At 45.3% G+C, this 15,998-nt stretch overlaps 1 protein-coding gene across 1 annotated transcript; it reads left to right on the top strand.

The window, feature by feature from the left end:
- The first annotated feature begins 6,572 nt into the window (after positions 1-6,572).
- LOC147889551 (protein BPS1, chloroplastic-like) lies at positions 6,573-7,867 on the top strand. Its single transcript, XM_087391609.1, has one exon. The coding sequence runs from the start codon at positions 6,667-6,669 to the stop codon at positions 7,762-7,764; it is 1,098 nt and encodes a 365-aa protein (XP_087247735.1). The 5' UTR covers positions 6,573-6,666; the 3' UTR covers positions 7,765-7,867.
- Positions 7,868-15,998: the final 8,131 nt, after the last annotated feature.

Raw genomic sequence — 15,998 nt, 5'->3', positions numbered from 1 at the left:
TTTTGCATTCAAATGTTGTTTTTCTTTCTTGTTTTTTGCATTGAGTAGAGAGAATAGGTAGTTTAGCATCCCCCCATAAAAAACCTAACACATGTCAGGTTACCTAACCCGTTGTCCTAATTAATTACTGTCAATCAACTATCTCGTCGATCAAACATGCATTGACCCGGTGCCATAAGGCTATCCTACTGATCGTTCCCTTAGCTCTATCCCCATGGGTCGTTGCCTTAGCTCTATCTGGCCAGTCTAACAGGCATTGAATTGTTGCTTTAGCCCTATCCCACTGATCGTTGCCTTAGCTCTATCCCGCCAACTTGCTATCCCCATGGGTGTTGCCATAGCACTATCCCCACGGGTCGTTGCCATAGCTCTATCCCCACGGGTCGTCTCGCCATAGCCCTATCCCCACAAGGGTCATTGCCATAGCTCTATCCCCACGGGTCATCGCCATAGCCCTATCTCCATAAGTCATTGCCATAAACCTATCCCCACAAGGGGCTACCACCCCTTGACCCCGCATCGTCAACCTAGAATCGGGGCCTCAACTGTGCCAATGAACACATGATCTTAAGATCAGGAAGAGTCCTACAAGCTTCACCCTGAGCCTAAAGATAGTGCCTCAAATACCATCTGATCTACCTCCATACATAGCTTGGCATCCTTAGGATCAGCAAGTGCAAAAGTCAGTTCTCACTCCTTGCAAGAACCACTACCAGGTGAATTATCTAGCTTAAAAGAGTCCATGAGTCAAGATAGAGACATGGGTGAACCCTCTAATATTAGAGCCTCATTGGCTCTGAACTCCATCCCCACTGATCTCCACTCTCCTACCCCAACTACACTAGCAGCTACATTAAGGGAAACATTTTCCAATATCATGGGAAGGTTTGGATTTACAGACCCAGCTGACCTACTAAACCCATTCACTGGGTAGACTAGGGCAACGATAGAGCCTCAAGTGCTGGCCCAACCACCGATATCACTAGAAATACTCAGGGAGCCAAGTCCCACGATACCTAATGGCAATCAACCCCCATCGTACCAATTCTTTGATGATATAGACAATCCCGTGGGGATGGATTTGGACCCACATTCTCACAAATGCCCCCAAATGCTAGAGCAAAGGAGGCAGAGGAGTAACCTTGAAGGCCCACAATTATGACCCACCACCTTAGAAGCCCCTATGATGCCTCCTTGGCAACAAAACATGGGAGATATTCCCTACCCAACAAGTGCCCCTTATAGGCCTATGCCTACAGGGAACATACCACTCCCTATAGGACCTCTAGTCCAACTTGTTAGGCCCAACCCGACCCAAGTCACAATGCAAATGCCTAGTGATGAGCCTGGATCCTCCCACCCCAGCCTCGTGCCATCAAATCCATGGAACCCTTCATCAGGACCACCAATGTACGAGACAGTGCCCACCATACCACAACCTCCTCTTGTATTGCAAACGGTCCTTACAGACAAAGCTATGAGAATCCTAGTGCAAGCGCTAGGAAGGGGGGTGACCGCTCCTCCACCAATGTTTCCAAGAAGGGATACCAACCCCTCAAGGAGGAAGACTATCATAATATCCAAGCTAGTCACCAAGTTTGTGGGAGAAGGAGACCCAGTCTCCCATGTTGAGAAATTTGAACAAATATGTGAGACCTTTGGTGATATCGGGGATTTAGACAAGATCAATGCTTTTAGCTTGAGTCTTGATGGCAAGACTGGACAATGGTTTAGAGCTTTAAACCCTAAGGAGAAATAAAGTGGGACACATTGCGTAGATCTTTCATTGTGGGGTTTGCCCCCAGTGTCCCAAGTGGAGCCCGCTTAACCAACTTTGTGAAGTGAAGCAGGACACCGAGTCCTTAAGAGACTATATCACCAAGATTAAACATCTGAACTCGCGATGCGAACCCCACGAGAGGATGAGTGATGTGCATCTTCTATAGGGTTATGAGAGTGGGAAGAGCAAGAATGAGGTTAGTTGCAGACTAACAACGTGGGTCCCACTGGCGTGATTGATGTGGCATAACGGGTCAAGGTTGCCACATGGAAGGATGGAGCAGAGTGCGTAGATAACCACGTAGATGTGACACATGGTGCTACTCGCCATGCTGGCATAACAGTAGCAGGCAGTAGTAGATGAGACCAGGTTGCAGACTCTGATAGAGTGTAGTCAGAGCCATCGGACTGCTAGCAATGTGGAGCATTGAGAATTCTGCAGTCAAATGCAGATAGCGTGGAGAGGTAGTGGATTGCGCATAGGCACAAGGTACTTCTTGGGCCGTGGACTAGGCTTCTGCAGCCTTGTAGCACAGGGTACTTCTTGGGCCACGGACTAGGCTTTTGCAGCCTCGCCGTGTCATGTAGCTCCAGCTCACCAAGCCACAACCATCCAATCGCGTGCCAGACTGCCACACTGTGGATACGCAAAGAGAGAGAGAGAGAGAGAGAGAGAGAGAGAAAGAGAGAAGTATCTATTTACACACACACACACACACACATAATATACAAAGAGAGGGAGAGAAAGGTAAATATATAATACGATAAAAAGTATATATATATACATACATACATTATCTATAAGATATAATATTATTTATGTATTTATATATATAATATATGCTTTATTATATAATATAAAAGAGAGAGAGAGAGAGAGAGAGAATATATAATATATAATACATGTTTTGGTATATATTATAATATAATATAATATTATATATTATATAATATAACATATTATATATATATATATATATATATATATATATATATAGTGCCTCTCTCCAAGAACATAATGGGTGCAATAAGTATTGAGCTTATTAGCTCTCTCTCTCTCTCTCTCTCTCTCTCTCTCTCTCTCTGTCTAATGCACTAGCATGCATGCGTGTTGCACACACACACACATATGACATCCATCTACTTTTTATATATAATTTGTGTTCCGCGTGGCAAGAGGAGGGTTTCATGTGAGCAGAGTCCTTCACAAATCTTCGAGCCACATAACTTGCAACCTCTCCCATCTAACCATCCCTTGCCTAATATGCAATACCATAAGAGAGAACCTTCACGTGGCCTTTCATGACACATCCCCATCCAGCATGTCGACCTCTTCATGTTATGCCTATCTGAGCACACACACACATGACATCCATCTATCTTTTATATATAATTTGTGTTCCGCATCGCAAGAGGAAGGTTTCATGTGAGTAGAGTCCTTCACAAATCTTCGAGCCACATAACTTGCAGCCTCTCCCATCTAACCATCCCTTGCCTAACATGCAATATCATAACTCTCAGGTGGCCTTGCATGACACAGCCCCATCTAGCATGTCGACCTCTTCATGTTATGCCTATTTGAACTCTCTCCATCACTATATTGCGTGCATAGGCATTGACCTCTACATAAAGGCATGATTCTTCCAATACATGAGATGCATTATCTTCCCATGCAAGGTGCAAGAGTCATGATGCTTGTATTCTTTTTTTTAAGCATGCGGTGCCATGTGGCAAGATGAGTTGCAGTGGAGGCGGAGCTAGGAGATGTGCCACATGGCTCCCTCTCTTAGCATGCCTTGCCCAAGAACCCGCCCCCTCCCTCCCAATTTTGAAGGAAGTTGCCTAGCAGCTGCATTTTTTAAAGTGTGGCCATCAGTCTTTTGCATTGATGTCTTTGAAATGAATGGATGGAAGAGGCACTACCTACATGAATGGCTTCTCCAAGAGAGTATCTGCAAGGTTTGTCCCTCAACCTTGACCTCTCTTCTATTGTCTTCTACAAGATCCTTGACTTCATTCATTGCAAGAATCTAAGGCCTCAATCTTAGCCACGAATGGTCCCGTTAACGAAGTGGTGACAACCTTGAGAAGTGTTAAGGTGATGTTAATAACCACAAATGGCCAAAGAAGTATCCAACAATCTGACACCACAATACGTTTGTACTAGCATATGCAAATAGAGACCCGGCGGAGCGGGTCTCTAACCCATCGTAGACGAGTCATGCTACTTGTTAGCTTAATAATTCAAGGAGGGGGGGATTCGATAAATGATGTCCCATTCTAACATGTCCCCCTACTCAACCCACTAGCTTCAAAAATTTATAGTTTGCAATCTGTTACCAATTCCCAACCCAAATCAACTACAAAAGTCTTTTAATTTTATGTAGAAAATTCCCAGCGGTAGCGGGTTGAGACATGAAGAGGGAGAGAGGCGGAGGATGGGTAGGTTGAGCCCCTAGGGAGAGAGGAGGAGGATGGGTAGGCAGCAGAGACCGAAGAGAGGGGAGGACAATGATATAAGAAGAGAGGGGGAGGTGCATACCGAAGAGAGGGGAGTGCATGGAGGAAAAGAGACAAAAGAAGAGAGCAAGATGGACGGAGAGAGCGAGACAAAGGCGAGCGAGGCACAAGGTAGAGGCAGCTCAGGATGCAAGAAAATACTAAGGCCCTTAGATACTCCTTTTATAGTGAGCAACTCTTAAATACCCTTGACACGTGTCCTTTTTTAGAGCTCTTCTAGAATTCTCTACTGAATGTGCCTTTTTCACCCATCACCCCACGGGGCCCTATTCAACCCCTGGGGCGCTAACTCCCTTTAGTAAGAACACCTATCAAAATCTTGAGTATGAGATGAATTTAACAATATGCCATTAATAGAAATTATTTAAATTAGCATGAATGTGTTCTACACTAAAAGAGCTTCAAATATGTCTTTACACCTTGACATTTGGGTAACACATGAAAATGTTACATTAATTTGAAAGGAGATGTGTTTTCATACTTTAGTGTATTTTTTGTTTTACCCCCCCTCATCCAAAAGACCCTCCCCTTGGGCCTCACATATTATGAAAAATATGTACAAAGCTATATTTTTCAAGGTATATACCTTATATTTTATCGAAGGGGGGACATGAAATTTTCATATTTTTCCCTTGCATATTTGAAAATTTTAAAGGAAATCCATGCATATTGAGGGTAGTAACATATTACAAATCGAGTTGGTGCCCCATGATTCAACCTTTTTGGAAAGTTCAATTAATTAGCGCCATCCCCCCCCAACCCTCCCCTCTTCATGAATTAATTTGATTAAGCTATGTTAGTATGCCCCCTCTCCTCCGAATGAAAGGTAAGCTATTGTATCCCCCCCCCCCCCCACACACATCCTATCTAGTATCCTATACATTATTATGAGTGGAGATCTTATTTTAAACATTCCAGAAGGTATAAGCCTAGTCTACTATTTCTGCATGACATATTTAATGCTTTTTTGTATTGGAGAAGTTAATAAATATTATCATGCTTAGGCGTATAAGTTTAGCAGCAATAGTAGTCAATGGCCCCTCTTCCAAGCAACTTTGTATTTGATGTGCATATTATAATTCCTTGCATTACTTCACAAGAACACAAAGGAATCAACTCCATTAAGCAATTAATACTCTTTACTACCTTCTTGCCAATGATTTAGGACATGAAAATCATCCCATTAATAGTGTGAAACAAGCCAGTGTTAAGCGTATCTTTGTTTCGTGAGAGCAAATCACTGTGTGTCCTGCAACAACCTAAAAAGTAGGGACTTCCTTTCACCTATTATGTTCCCTAATCTCTCTCCATTTTGTAGGTTGAACTTGCTACAACAATCTTTGGGGCAACGCGGCATGTGTTGTAAAGTGATAAGGAAGGTTAGTGAGTCAGATGCTTGGAAATTGTTGAAATGAAAAACAACAGCAATGGAAAAAGCCCACAGAAATGAGGTCAACATTTGTTTTGGGGAATAGTTTTCTTTCTAACTCTCTCTCTCTCTCTCTCTCTCTCTCACACACACACACACACACACACACACATAGACACACATATTTAATTAATTCAAAGTACAATTGCTGATTTAATTAATACCACCCATAGTGTGTGGCAGCTAGAAGCAGTGGGCAAATACTTCTAAAAGATGTAGAGAAATGTCACCTATATGATAAACATCATATATAAACTCTCTCTCTCTCTCTCATGAAGGACCCACCATGCCAAGATGTCGAAATAATCATGAAGGAGCGTATGGATGGACAAGATTTCCCACACACACACTTTTTTTGGGGGTAAAAACTCTTTCACACACACACAAATTTTTGGGTGAAATCATTTATTTACACACGTAAGCATGCACGATTCTTCTGTGCAAGTCGATGAGAACAAGTTGAGGGCATGAGATTGTGGGAATGAAAAAAACAAGGTGAACTGGGCTTGCCCAACGAGGAGGAGAGATGAATGACAAAAAAAAGACAAGCAGATGTGGCACGCGGCCAATCAGACCACCACAAAATGAAGACGCGAAATAATCACACAAGGAAAGACATTTTTTAGTTTTCAAGATTGAAACTCGAGACCTAAGACGTACCCTTAAGAGGGCAGGCCAACACACGGTTCAAAGAGAGATTCGAGGAAAGAGCCGATGATGAGACAAAGTTATTAATTTGTGTGTTTAAGGCCGGAAGGGATTAGTCTCTTTTTTATTATTTAAATCTACCAAACGACCTTATTAATAGGTTGCTTGTGGTTTCTGCAATCGTCGGTTTGAGCTTTTCCGTTGATTCTCAAGACTTCTTCTTCTGTAACAACAACACAGACGACCTTCTCTTCTTCTTCGTCTCCATCGCCATAGCCATCGCCTTCCCCATGAGTCTCCACAGATCCTCCCCCTTCTCCTCCTTCCTCAAACACCTCCATCATATGTCCTCCCCCCCCTCTTGCCTTCACCCCCACCCCCCCCCCCCTCACATCTCCTCCTTTGACCTCTCCCTCGCCTCCTCCCTCCTCTCCCTCCTCCCCCCCCCCTCCCCCCTCCATCCCCTCCTCTCCTTGCCCTGGCTCTCCCGTGCCCTCGATTTGGCCCTCGAGAAATACCAGGCCGCCGTGCAGCTCATTCCCCCCCTCGAGGCCCCCTTTACTGCCCGCGATGAGAAGTGGTTGGACGAGTTTATGGACCAGACGGCGCGGATTCTTGATGTCTGTAACGCCCTCTTGGAAGGCGTGGCGGACATTGAGCAAGGGCATCTCCTCATCCGGCATGCCGTTCACACGCTAGGGGATCCGCTTGCGGGGTTGAAGGAGGACAAACTGCTGCGAGCCCAGAAATCTCTGCGCGAATGGTTAGACACAACAGAGTCACGGAAGGAGGAATACCCATGTGAAAAGGACCTTTCAGGCAATTTGAACACAAAGAAGTGTAGCGTAATACTGCAGGACATGCTTAAGAGTCTGGTGCCACCGAGAGAGAGGGAGATTACCAAGGGCAAGGGTTTTCTGTTTGCCTTGTATGGAGCGAATGTAACTGCCATTTTCATATTCCATGCATTAGCTCTTGCCCTGCTACGCGACGATGGCTTAATGTCCGTTTCTTTATTGCTCCCAAATCAGACCTTATGGTGGGCATCCATTTCTCATTTGTCTCAACTTGTAAGGCAGGAAGCAAACCAAAGCAAATCTGCAGGCTCTACAATCTGCCTTGCCGACCTTCACGTTTTGAAGAGTTCTGTCATAGAGATGCTTAACACATTAGAGCCGTTGGGGGGCGAAAAGAAGGTACCCTTAACAAAAGAGCAAGCAGAGAAGCTTGCTGTAAGCATCCAAACACTGAATCAGAATCTGGACTTCCTTTCAGAAGGTCTGGATTTAGTAGGGAGAAGGCTGCATGAAATCTCCCATGCAGTTGTGGCTAGCAGGTCTGCTTTACTAGACCAACTGGGAAATTTTGGAACTGGGGATGATGTGTAATCCGTTTCTATGTCGGATGTGCTTTATTTTATATGGTCCACCGCTGTTTAACAGTCAGCTGCTGTACTCTTTGTACATGTATAATTAACAAGTTTTTTTGGCATGTGTATTGCAGCAATACTTGATTAGATCCAGGACATTTTTCTCAATCTCGTCTTTCAAGACGAAGAAAGAGTGCATTGATTTAATTCCTCACAGGACGATTTAAGTGAGAGCATGCTGGTTAAACTCCTCTCTCGTGCGGTGTTCTTTTAGGTTACGATAGTTTTAATTCATAGAGTTGCAGCTACTTGCTCGTAGATTTTGGCTTTGCCATGGGATTTTTCTTTTTATGTGTGAATGCCGTTTAGGCTGTGAATCTCTATTCAGAGTTGCTACAAGTGTCTTAAATTTGTTTTTGTGGTTTTCCTTTTTCACACACGCCCAGGCTTTCAAAGGATCCGGTGGAAGAGTACGGTATTTATCATTCATGTCAACAGATCAGACATATAGTTATCACGGTGTTCCTTTCTTTAATATGAATGGGTATGGAATGTATTTGATGCTAGTTTTGCTAAATAAAATTTGCGATGGCCTACTACAGCTGGATGGCTGGTAAGGCATATGAGCCAGATATTGATACAGAGCGTTCTCTCTCTCTCCCCTTGCCTTGTTTAAATGTATCTGCTTGTCCATATGTTTCCCATGCTTTTCCTCTTTTGTCCAAATGTTCGTTTTTTGATAGGTGATTGTTGAGCCTGTAAGCAGATAATCTTCTCGACATTGATTTGACAGGACGTATTAAGATGAGTCTCTAAGGTTGTCAAACCGTAGCTCTATGTGGTTGTGCTATGCCTTGGCTGTCATCGCAACTCGGGAAGTATTCCTCATTCTAGAGATGGACTAGGCTTCCTTGGGAGCTACATGCTATGTGTGTACCTGTTGGACAACAGGATGTCCCTAGGTAAATTGTTGATGGTTGAAAGGCTTTTGAAGGAGTGCATTCGTGTATATTTGCCCTACTTGCCTAGGATTTTTTTCTTTACGGAAGGTAGCCTAGGGAGAAGTTTTGAGTTTTTGAGCTCTTGTTGAGTCATGTGTCTCAATGGTAGACGTTGATTTGATATACATCTAATGGTGTAGCTTTATTTTTTTATGAAACCACTTGGTCACAAGGGGACTTTATTTTTCTACAAAAAACTCTCTCTTGATTTTGATTTAACCGAGGTATTCTTGACATCTTTTGAGCAATGCGTTCGAAGAGATCACCGTGTAGATATGAGTGAGAATATGAAACTTGTCGCACAGTGAGGAAGGTCTTTGCAAAGAAGCATAAAGTAAAAAGCGTGCTACAAAAGCTGTTTGCACCACTTAGGCAGTGGAAACGATGGCAACGTTCTAATGGACTCTAGTAGACTTTGACAAAGAGGAGAGCAACGCTGATTTCTTCTCTTGTTTACATTGATGGGGGTAGCATGGGAATCTTTTTGGCATCATTACTCCCATCCTAGACCAAGTGGTTTAGGATGGATTTAGAATGGGAGTAGCAACTTTTTCTCCCATCTTGGACCATGGCCTCTAGACACTGGCAATGAGAATGGGTTTCCCTTTTTTACTTGGCCAGCACTAGAACGTTTTTTCAAATTCTGAAATCCTGTGCTTCCACATGGCACAATTTACACCCTTAGATTTAAATTCTGAAAGCCCAAAAGCTTTGCTTTGAAAGCTTTTGAAAAGCCATCTGCGTAAAAAGCCAAGCTTTGAAAGCCAAGTAAAAAGCCAACTGCACCTTTAAATATAGGTGAAACATACATAAATACGAGTACCGCCTCTCCTGTCGATCAGAATATCTCTCTGTAGAGGTAATTGATTTTTTGCTACAGTTTGAACGATTCTGTGCATGGTTTGTTGCTTCTTCCCGTTTCCGTCAACTCTGCCAACCCGTGTAGGTATAGTGCAAGCAAGTTTGCTGGTAAGTAGTCGGCTCTCTGCCAGCCCAAGTGTTCCTGTACCAAGGGGGCACGAGTAGATCATCGACACCAAGTAGAACCACTCTGTGTCCGTCACATCAGCTTCTAGATCCAGTCCTGCCGTTGTGGAGTCATCCCCGCCAACTAGAGATTGAAGCTCTCGCAGAATTCTCCTCCGCTGCTGATCCACTTCGCTCGCTGCCATCTGCCTTGCACGATCGCTTTGCTCGACCTCTTTGGGATTGAAGTACCCATCTCCCCAACCTCCGCTGCTGATCCACTTCGCTCGCTGCCATCTGCCTTGCACGATCGCTTTGCTCGACCTCTTTGGGATTGAAGTACCCATCTCCCCAACCCAGAACCTGCTCTCCATTGTTCGAGTATGTGAGCTGCCAGAAGATGGCATAAGTCCAGCTCTGTGGAGAATTGTCCACAATGGCTTGAAGTCGTTGGGGAAGGCTATCTTCGATGGCGCCAGTGCCGGCAACAGGTATGGATTGTTCTGATTCAAGCCACAGGGTATTTTCATACTGCGACCCCACGAAGGCCTCCAGCAAAGCGCGATCATCGTCCCACAAGCTTGCCATGATCGAATAGGTTGCTGGCGACTATACTTCGCTCGGTAATTACAACAAGTTCTCGGGCTCAAGCCACCAAGGCGTTGTCTTGAGCTCCCGTACTTCAGAGGGTCGCGACGCAGAGATATTCGAATCGGTGAAGTCCTGCTCACCTTGAATTTTGTGGTGGATGAAGGGCCGTCAAGGGGGTAGTAGTAGGACGCCGCGGATGTTGAAGGGAGACGAAGGGCGAGCGGGAAGAAGGGGGGAAGACGGGAGCGCTAATGGGAAGGGGGGAAGGCACGCTATAGAAGACATGTGACGCAGATTGATCATCGAGGAGTACTACTGAAGGCAATACCATCGAAACGTCTGATTCCTTAGGATATAGAGACTCAGAACGAATATTGGACTCTGCAGAAACTTTTCTATCGACTGAATCTTCCCCGTCATAACCTCCTGCTGAATCGACTCCTTCGTCTCGCAGACTTTGTTGTGTGCTTTTATGCTCATGGGAAAGAAGAGCTTCGACGGATAACAAAAAGGGGAGGGGAGAGACCAGAGTAGCTCCCCCGACTGGAACAATTACAGCATGTAAGGGTCCAAAAAAATTGTCGGATAATCTCTGTCCCAATTGTTCACTGCCTTGCTATTAACTCTGAGATGATCAAAAGGTGCAACGAAGACTCGACCCTCTACAAAACTGCTTAGCTTTGCATATGCTTATGTCTCGTCATATGAATCTTCTATTAAAACAATGGTGACTCTTAGCCTTTCGATAGATTACCGCTAATACGGTGGGAGGACCCTGTCCTGAAGATTCTGATTATAGAGATGTCATTGCTTCCTTCAGTACACAGGACTCCTATGAACTTAACGATGGCTCTGTGCTGAGGATCGGGTCCTAACAGACCCCGTGTCGCCTCTCATGTCGACATTAAGTTGTTTGTTTCAATGGAAATCATCGTACAAAATTCACTTTTAATAGCCCAACTGGCTTTAAAATTCTCTTTCACCACTACACTAGAAGGCAATGCACACATGCTTGACGACGGAAAGGCTGCCCACGTTGATCTTGGAACTGAGCCTCCGAGAGATAGATATTAGCACACGGACGATGTCTGACGTTGGATTGTGTGTAGCTGTTGTGCTAGAATTTATCATCTTTAGGAAATTGCACATATGCTAACCAACATATCCAAACATGCAAAACACGAGGAATGCATATTGACTAATCATATTTGTTTTTCAGATTCCAACACTCCAGCAAAGAAATAGGCGACTTCTCGTCGAGCTGTGGACGTCACAAAGGACACTCCACGTAAGTAGAATGTACGGTCATTTCAATTCTGAAATGTTTCTGCACCGTCCGCATGCTCTGGTCCGCATGCTCTGGTCCGCATTAATGCGCTACACCTCCAACACTGGAGGTGACTATTCGAAACGGGGGGATGGCACGTTCCCCTATGATATATAATTTTTGGAGAGACATGTGCCAGCTCTCCACCATACATTACGTATGGTTTTTTTTTTTTTTAACTCCTCATCTTCAGCACTCACACTTCTTCGCACATTCTGTTTCCGCAAGGGAACATTACATTTGCTTGGTTCGACCAACATACTAATCATGTCTGCAACACTTCTGTTTTCGAGATGTTTGCAGCCTCCAAACGAGTGTCTTCTCCTAAAGGTACGCACAACAAAATGTATTTGCTTGATTCAAGTTATTTTATCAATTCTTTCACCTTGTAAAGATAGATGTTCAGTCCATTTTGGTTTTCCTGTTGGGTTTAGACAAAATCACGTGAGTGAAATTATAGCAAAGTTTCGAATGATTTTTATTATTAATCCCTGTACGTGTTTAAACCCGAACATAAGACATCGATTCATGTCACGATGTAGAAATGACCACCGGAAACTCCTTCGAACATGACCATTCGTCAACGCTCAGAGCAGCCAGAGGTCGAGCTATTCAACTTGATATAACATCAAGAAAGATGTCCTTGAGGCCAGCTACGTCATCGTGATTGACCATCGCAGATAGATACAAGCAATGGGTTAGCAGCTATTTTCTCTAGCCTTCAAATCTGCGGTGTCTATGGCATAACCACGCTACTGTCTGCAAACCAAAGGATCGTTTCTTCGCAAGGCATAGGGATCGCAAGCCACAGCGCCGCACTCGGAAACATGATACTTTTAGATGCCTGCGAGAATATGGGCATGCAAGTGACTTACTGGAAATGCCAAAGCTGCACACGAGATGCCCAGCGGAGCAGATACATTGTGCGGTTGATGCCACAGTACTCTCGGCAGTTGCTTAAAACAAACCACCTCCACACGCAACTGCTAAGCATCATAGATGTATCCATTTCAGTTACCACGACTGCAAATGCGATTGCTCATGGCACACTCGATCGAAGGTCACTTCTAGACAATCCTCTGATATCTTGGCGAAACGTCCCACTAAGCTCTCGGCTCAAGAAATCGTGACGAACGAGCTGTCAGGTGTGCTCGCATACAACATTGAGAACAATCCAATATTGCGCAAGTACAATTCTTTAGTAGAGCGTGCGGACATCAAGATGGGTATGTGCATCTTGAGTCCTCAAACCATTGCAGGTATCTTGGAACTACACGATGAGACAGCTCCCTTCGAGTTAATGTCAATAGCGGAATCTCAGCCTGAGCTCCTGCTTTTGCAAAACATGGTGGACCCCGCGAACCGTCGCGCCTTTGATGCAAGGGACAAGCATGAGTTTGCCTCCATACAGCTACAGGGTACAGAAATGCTTTCAGAGAGGGTCGCTTCATTCCACATCGACGGAGTAGCAGCAGCTGGCAGTGCGTGCGTTAACATAACCATGGAGTCAGCAGTGTTCTCATTCCCGTTCCCTGTCGGACGGGGCTACTATGATGGCTGCATACAGTTCAGCAACTATGTGAAAATGAGAATATGCACCTTATTCTCTATCTACACGCTCTACAAGCCGTACCTGTTGATCATGTTCCAGTTAAAACAGGCGTTAAAACAGGCAGTGATGATTGCCAATTCAAGCAACTCTACATGCTTGCAACGAGACATCGACCAATATAGGAAAGCCAACCCTGCCACGACCGATGAAGACGCAATGAGACACGTGCTTCGCTACAGCATGCCATCAACAATGCCGGGGTCCCCATCGTGGCATCGACGGCAACTGAAGGACCTCATAACGATGGTCGATGCTTGGGGCCTCCCAGATTTCTTTCTGACATTCACTGCAGACGAGGTCACCGATACACGGTGGCAAGAAATTAATGTGATCGAGAGCATTGCAACGCATTATAATGCGCAATTCACTCAAGGAGGGAGACCGTTCACTATGTCGACTCCTCGCCACCATCTCTAAGACAACGCATCGTCTCGGAAACAACAACGTCACCCTGCACCCGGTCGACATATACTGCGGGAGACCGAGCGTCATCGAGGAGAGCACGTTCTACGATTACCATAGGCAATATGTGATACGAAAGCCCAAGGAAACGCAACGTGGAACGGTCGGTCTTGACCTCTTCGGCAACAGGATCGCAAAATGTGAGCGAGAAGCAGATTCACTGACTACCACCCTCGACATCAACCAGAGGGGTACTTCTACAACGTGCTCTTGCGAAAACTCAGCTTCAGGAATGAAACGGAGCTCATATCACCTGCCAACACAATTGGATCCTACTTTGTCGAATGCCAAATGCGCGGCCTCATATTGAGCAACGAGGACCTCGAGATGTATGTGACCGAATACACGCAAAGGAACTTGCTAGCGACTGACCACACGGACCAGTTGATCAATATGATATTGCAAAAGGTTGCGATCATCCGAGACTGCCCGATGGAAGCGCCTAACATCGACCAGCAAACCGTCGAAGGGCCAACACGCGCGAGGATGTTGCAAAAAATGGCCGAGTTTCGCACCGTCGCCAATGCCGCATTGACAGTAGAACAAGAAAGAGTCTTTGAAAGCCTGGCTTCAACAAGCTCGGGGCTACACGTTGTCTGTGGAACACCAGGTAGCGGCAAAAGCTTCTTGATACGGTACTATGTTTCGCATCTGGTAGCGCAAAACAAAACGGCAATACTCTGTGCATCAACAGGGGCGGCTGCGACGCGGCTGAGCGGGATTGCAACCACTGTACACTACCAATTCAAGATCCCTGTGCGCAGCAGTCAATACCCACTGAACATCCATGAGACGGATGAGCGACACCTCGCAATCAAGGAAGCCAACACGATCATCATTGACGAGATGTCCATGCTAACAAGGATGACTTTCGATCTCGTGGTAAGACAAATCGTCAATGTCACTAATGGCACATTGCATGAGCCATTCAGACACAAAATGCTGATAATTTTTGGTGACCTGGCACAATTACCGCCAGTCTGCAAACACCGCGAGGATCTCTACGAGCCGTGCCACATCACGTCCTCCGCGCACTGGCCTGCAGCGAAAATGTACCACATGCAATTCTCGGTGCGACATGCACGAGACATGCCGTTCCTCGCATTCTTGCATACCATAAGACTCAGGACGCCCACAACTGACGAGATTTCCGACTGTTTGGGGCAGTGCATTGTCGACAAGGAAGGTGCATGCCACTTCATCGATGCCGAAACAACCATCATTTGCACACACAGAGTCGATGTCGCTACCTTCAACGATGAGCTTGTGGAGAAATTCAACACTCCCGAGACGATTGTGCATGTTCAAATACACAGTAACGCCGCGAGCGCGAACCAGCTCTCAAAGAATGGTTGGAGGACAAAAGCTTCAACGAGATAGGAAAAATTTGCGTGGGGGCGAAGGCAATGATAACGGAAAACATCGACCTCGCAATAGGTGCCGCAAATGGAGCAATGTGCAAAATCAAGAGCATCAATGCAACTAGCAGGGGGGAAATCAACGGTATCACTGTCGTCGTGGACACAACAGCGGCCGTGCTCACATTACGACGCTCGAAGCATCAGCGAAAGGCAATAAATGGAAAATGGTTCCACAAGTCCACATTTCCACTGACCCTAGCATACGCTATCACGGGACACAAATCCCAAGGCGCAACCATATCCAACAAAGCGCTGCTCATATTCCGAGGAGTGTTTGCCCCTGGCCTGGCATACGTGATGTTGTCCAGAGTGACTGAGAGAACGAGGCTGCGCATACTACATTACCCACATCCAGACATATTCAGACCAATTCCACGAGAGTTCTCACAGCCGACAACACAACCACGCGCATAAAGGTATTCATTACCAGAGATTGAAAAAGGCAGAGGCAAGTCATGAATATGTTGCGTCAAACATGCGTGCAAGGAAAATGGTTTTAATATCTTGTCTGTTGTCGAGAACAGGTGCAGAGAATCATAAAGCTCGGGACATTGCAGCATAAGACATGGACGCAGACAAGGTAAATTCCACCAGCATGAAAGAATCTTTTTTTCTTGAAGATTTAAAAAGACGGCTCATTTGAAAAGACGGTGTAATAAGTCGTGCCTGCAAAGCTATTTGCGCTATACAAAAGCAACGCGAAGGCAACAAAACCTCCAGCAGCAAAGAGGAGGTTCTTCCTAACCACAAAGCAATTCCGGCTAGCAAACAATGCAGGAGAACGTCCGGGAGCTTACATCAACGGCTTCAACACGTATGCGGAACTACGCGACTTCATTGACAAGTGCAATAGGCGTTTGCTAGCTAAAAGAG

Source organism: Dipteris shenzhenensis, chromosome 20 (assembly GCF_047967505.1).
Source record: "Dipteris shenzhenensis isolate YYH24624 ecotype China chromosome 20, Dip_SZ_1.0, whole genome shotgun sequence".
In the NCBI taxonomy this organism is placed as follows: domain Eukaryota; kingdom Viridiplantae; phylum Streptophyta; class Polypodiopsida; order Gleicheniales; family Dipteridaceae; genus Dipteris; species Dipteris shenzhenensis.
This window is presented reverse-complemented; position numbering and strand designations above follow the sequence as displayed.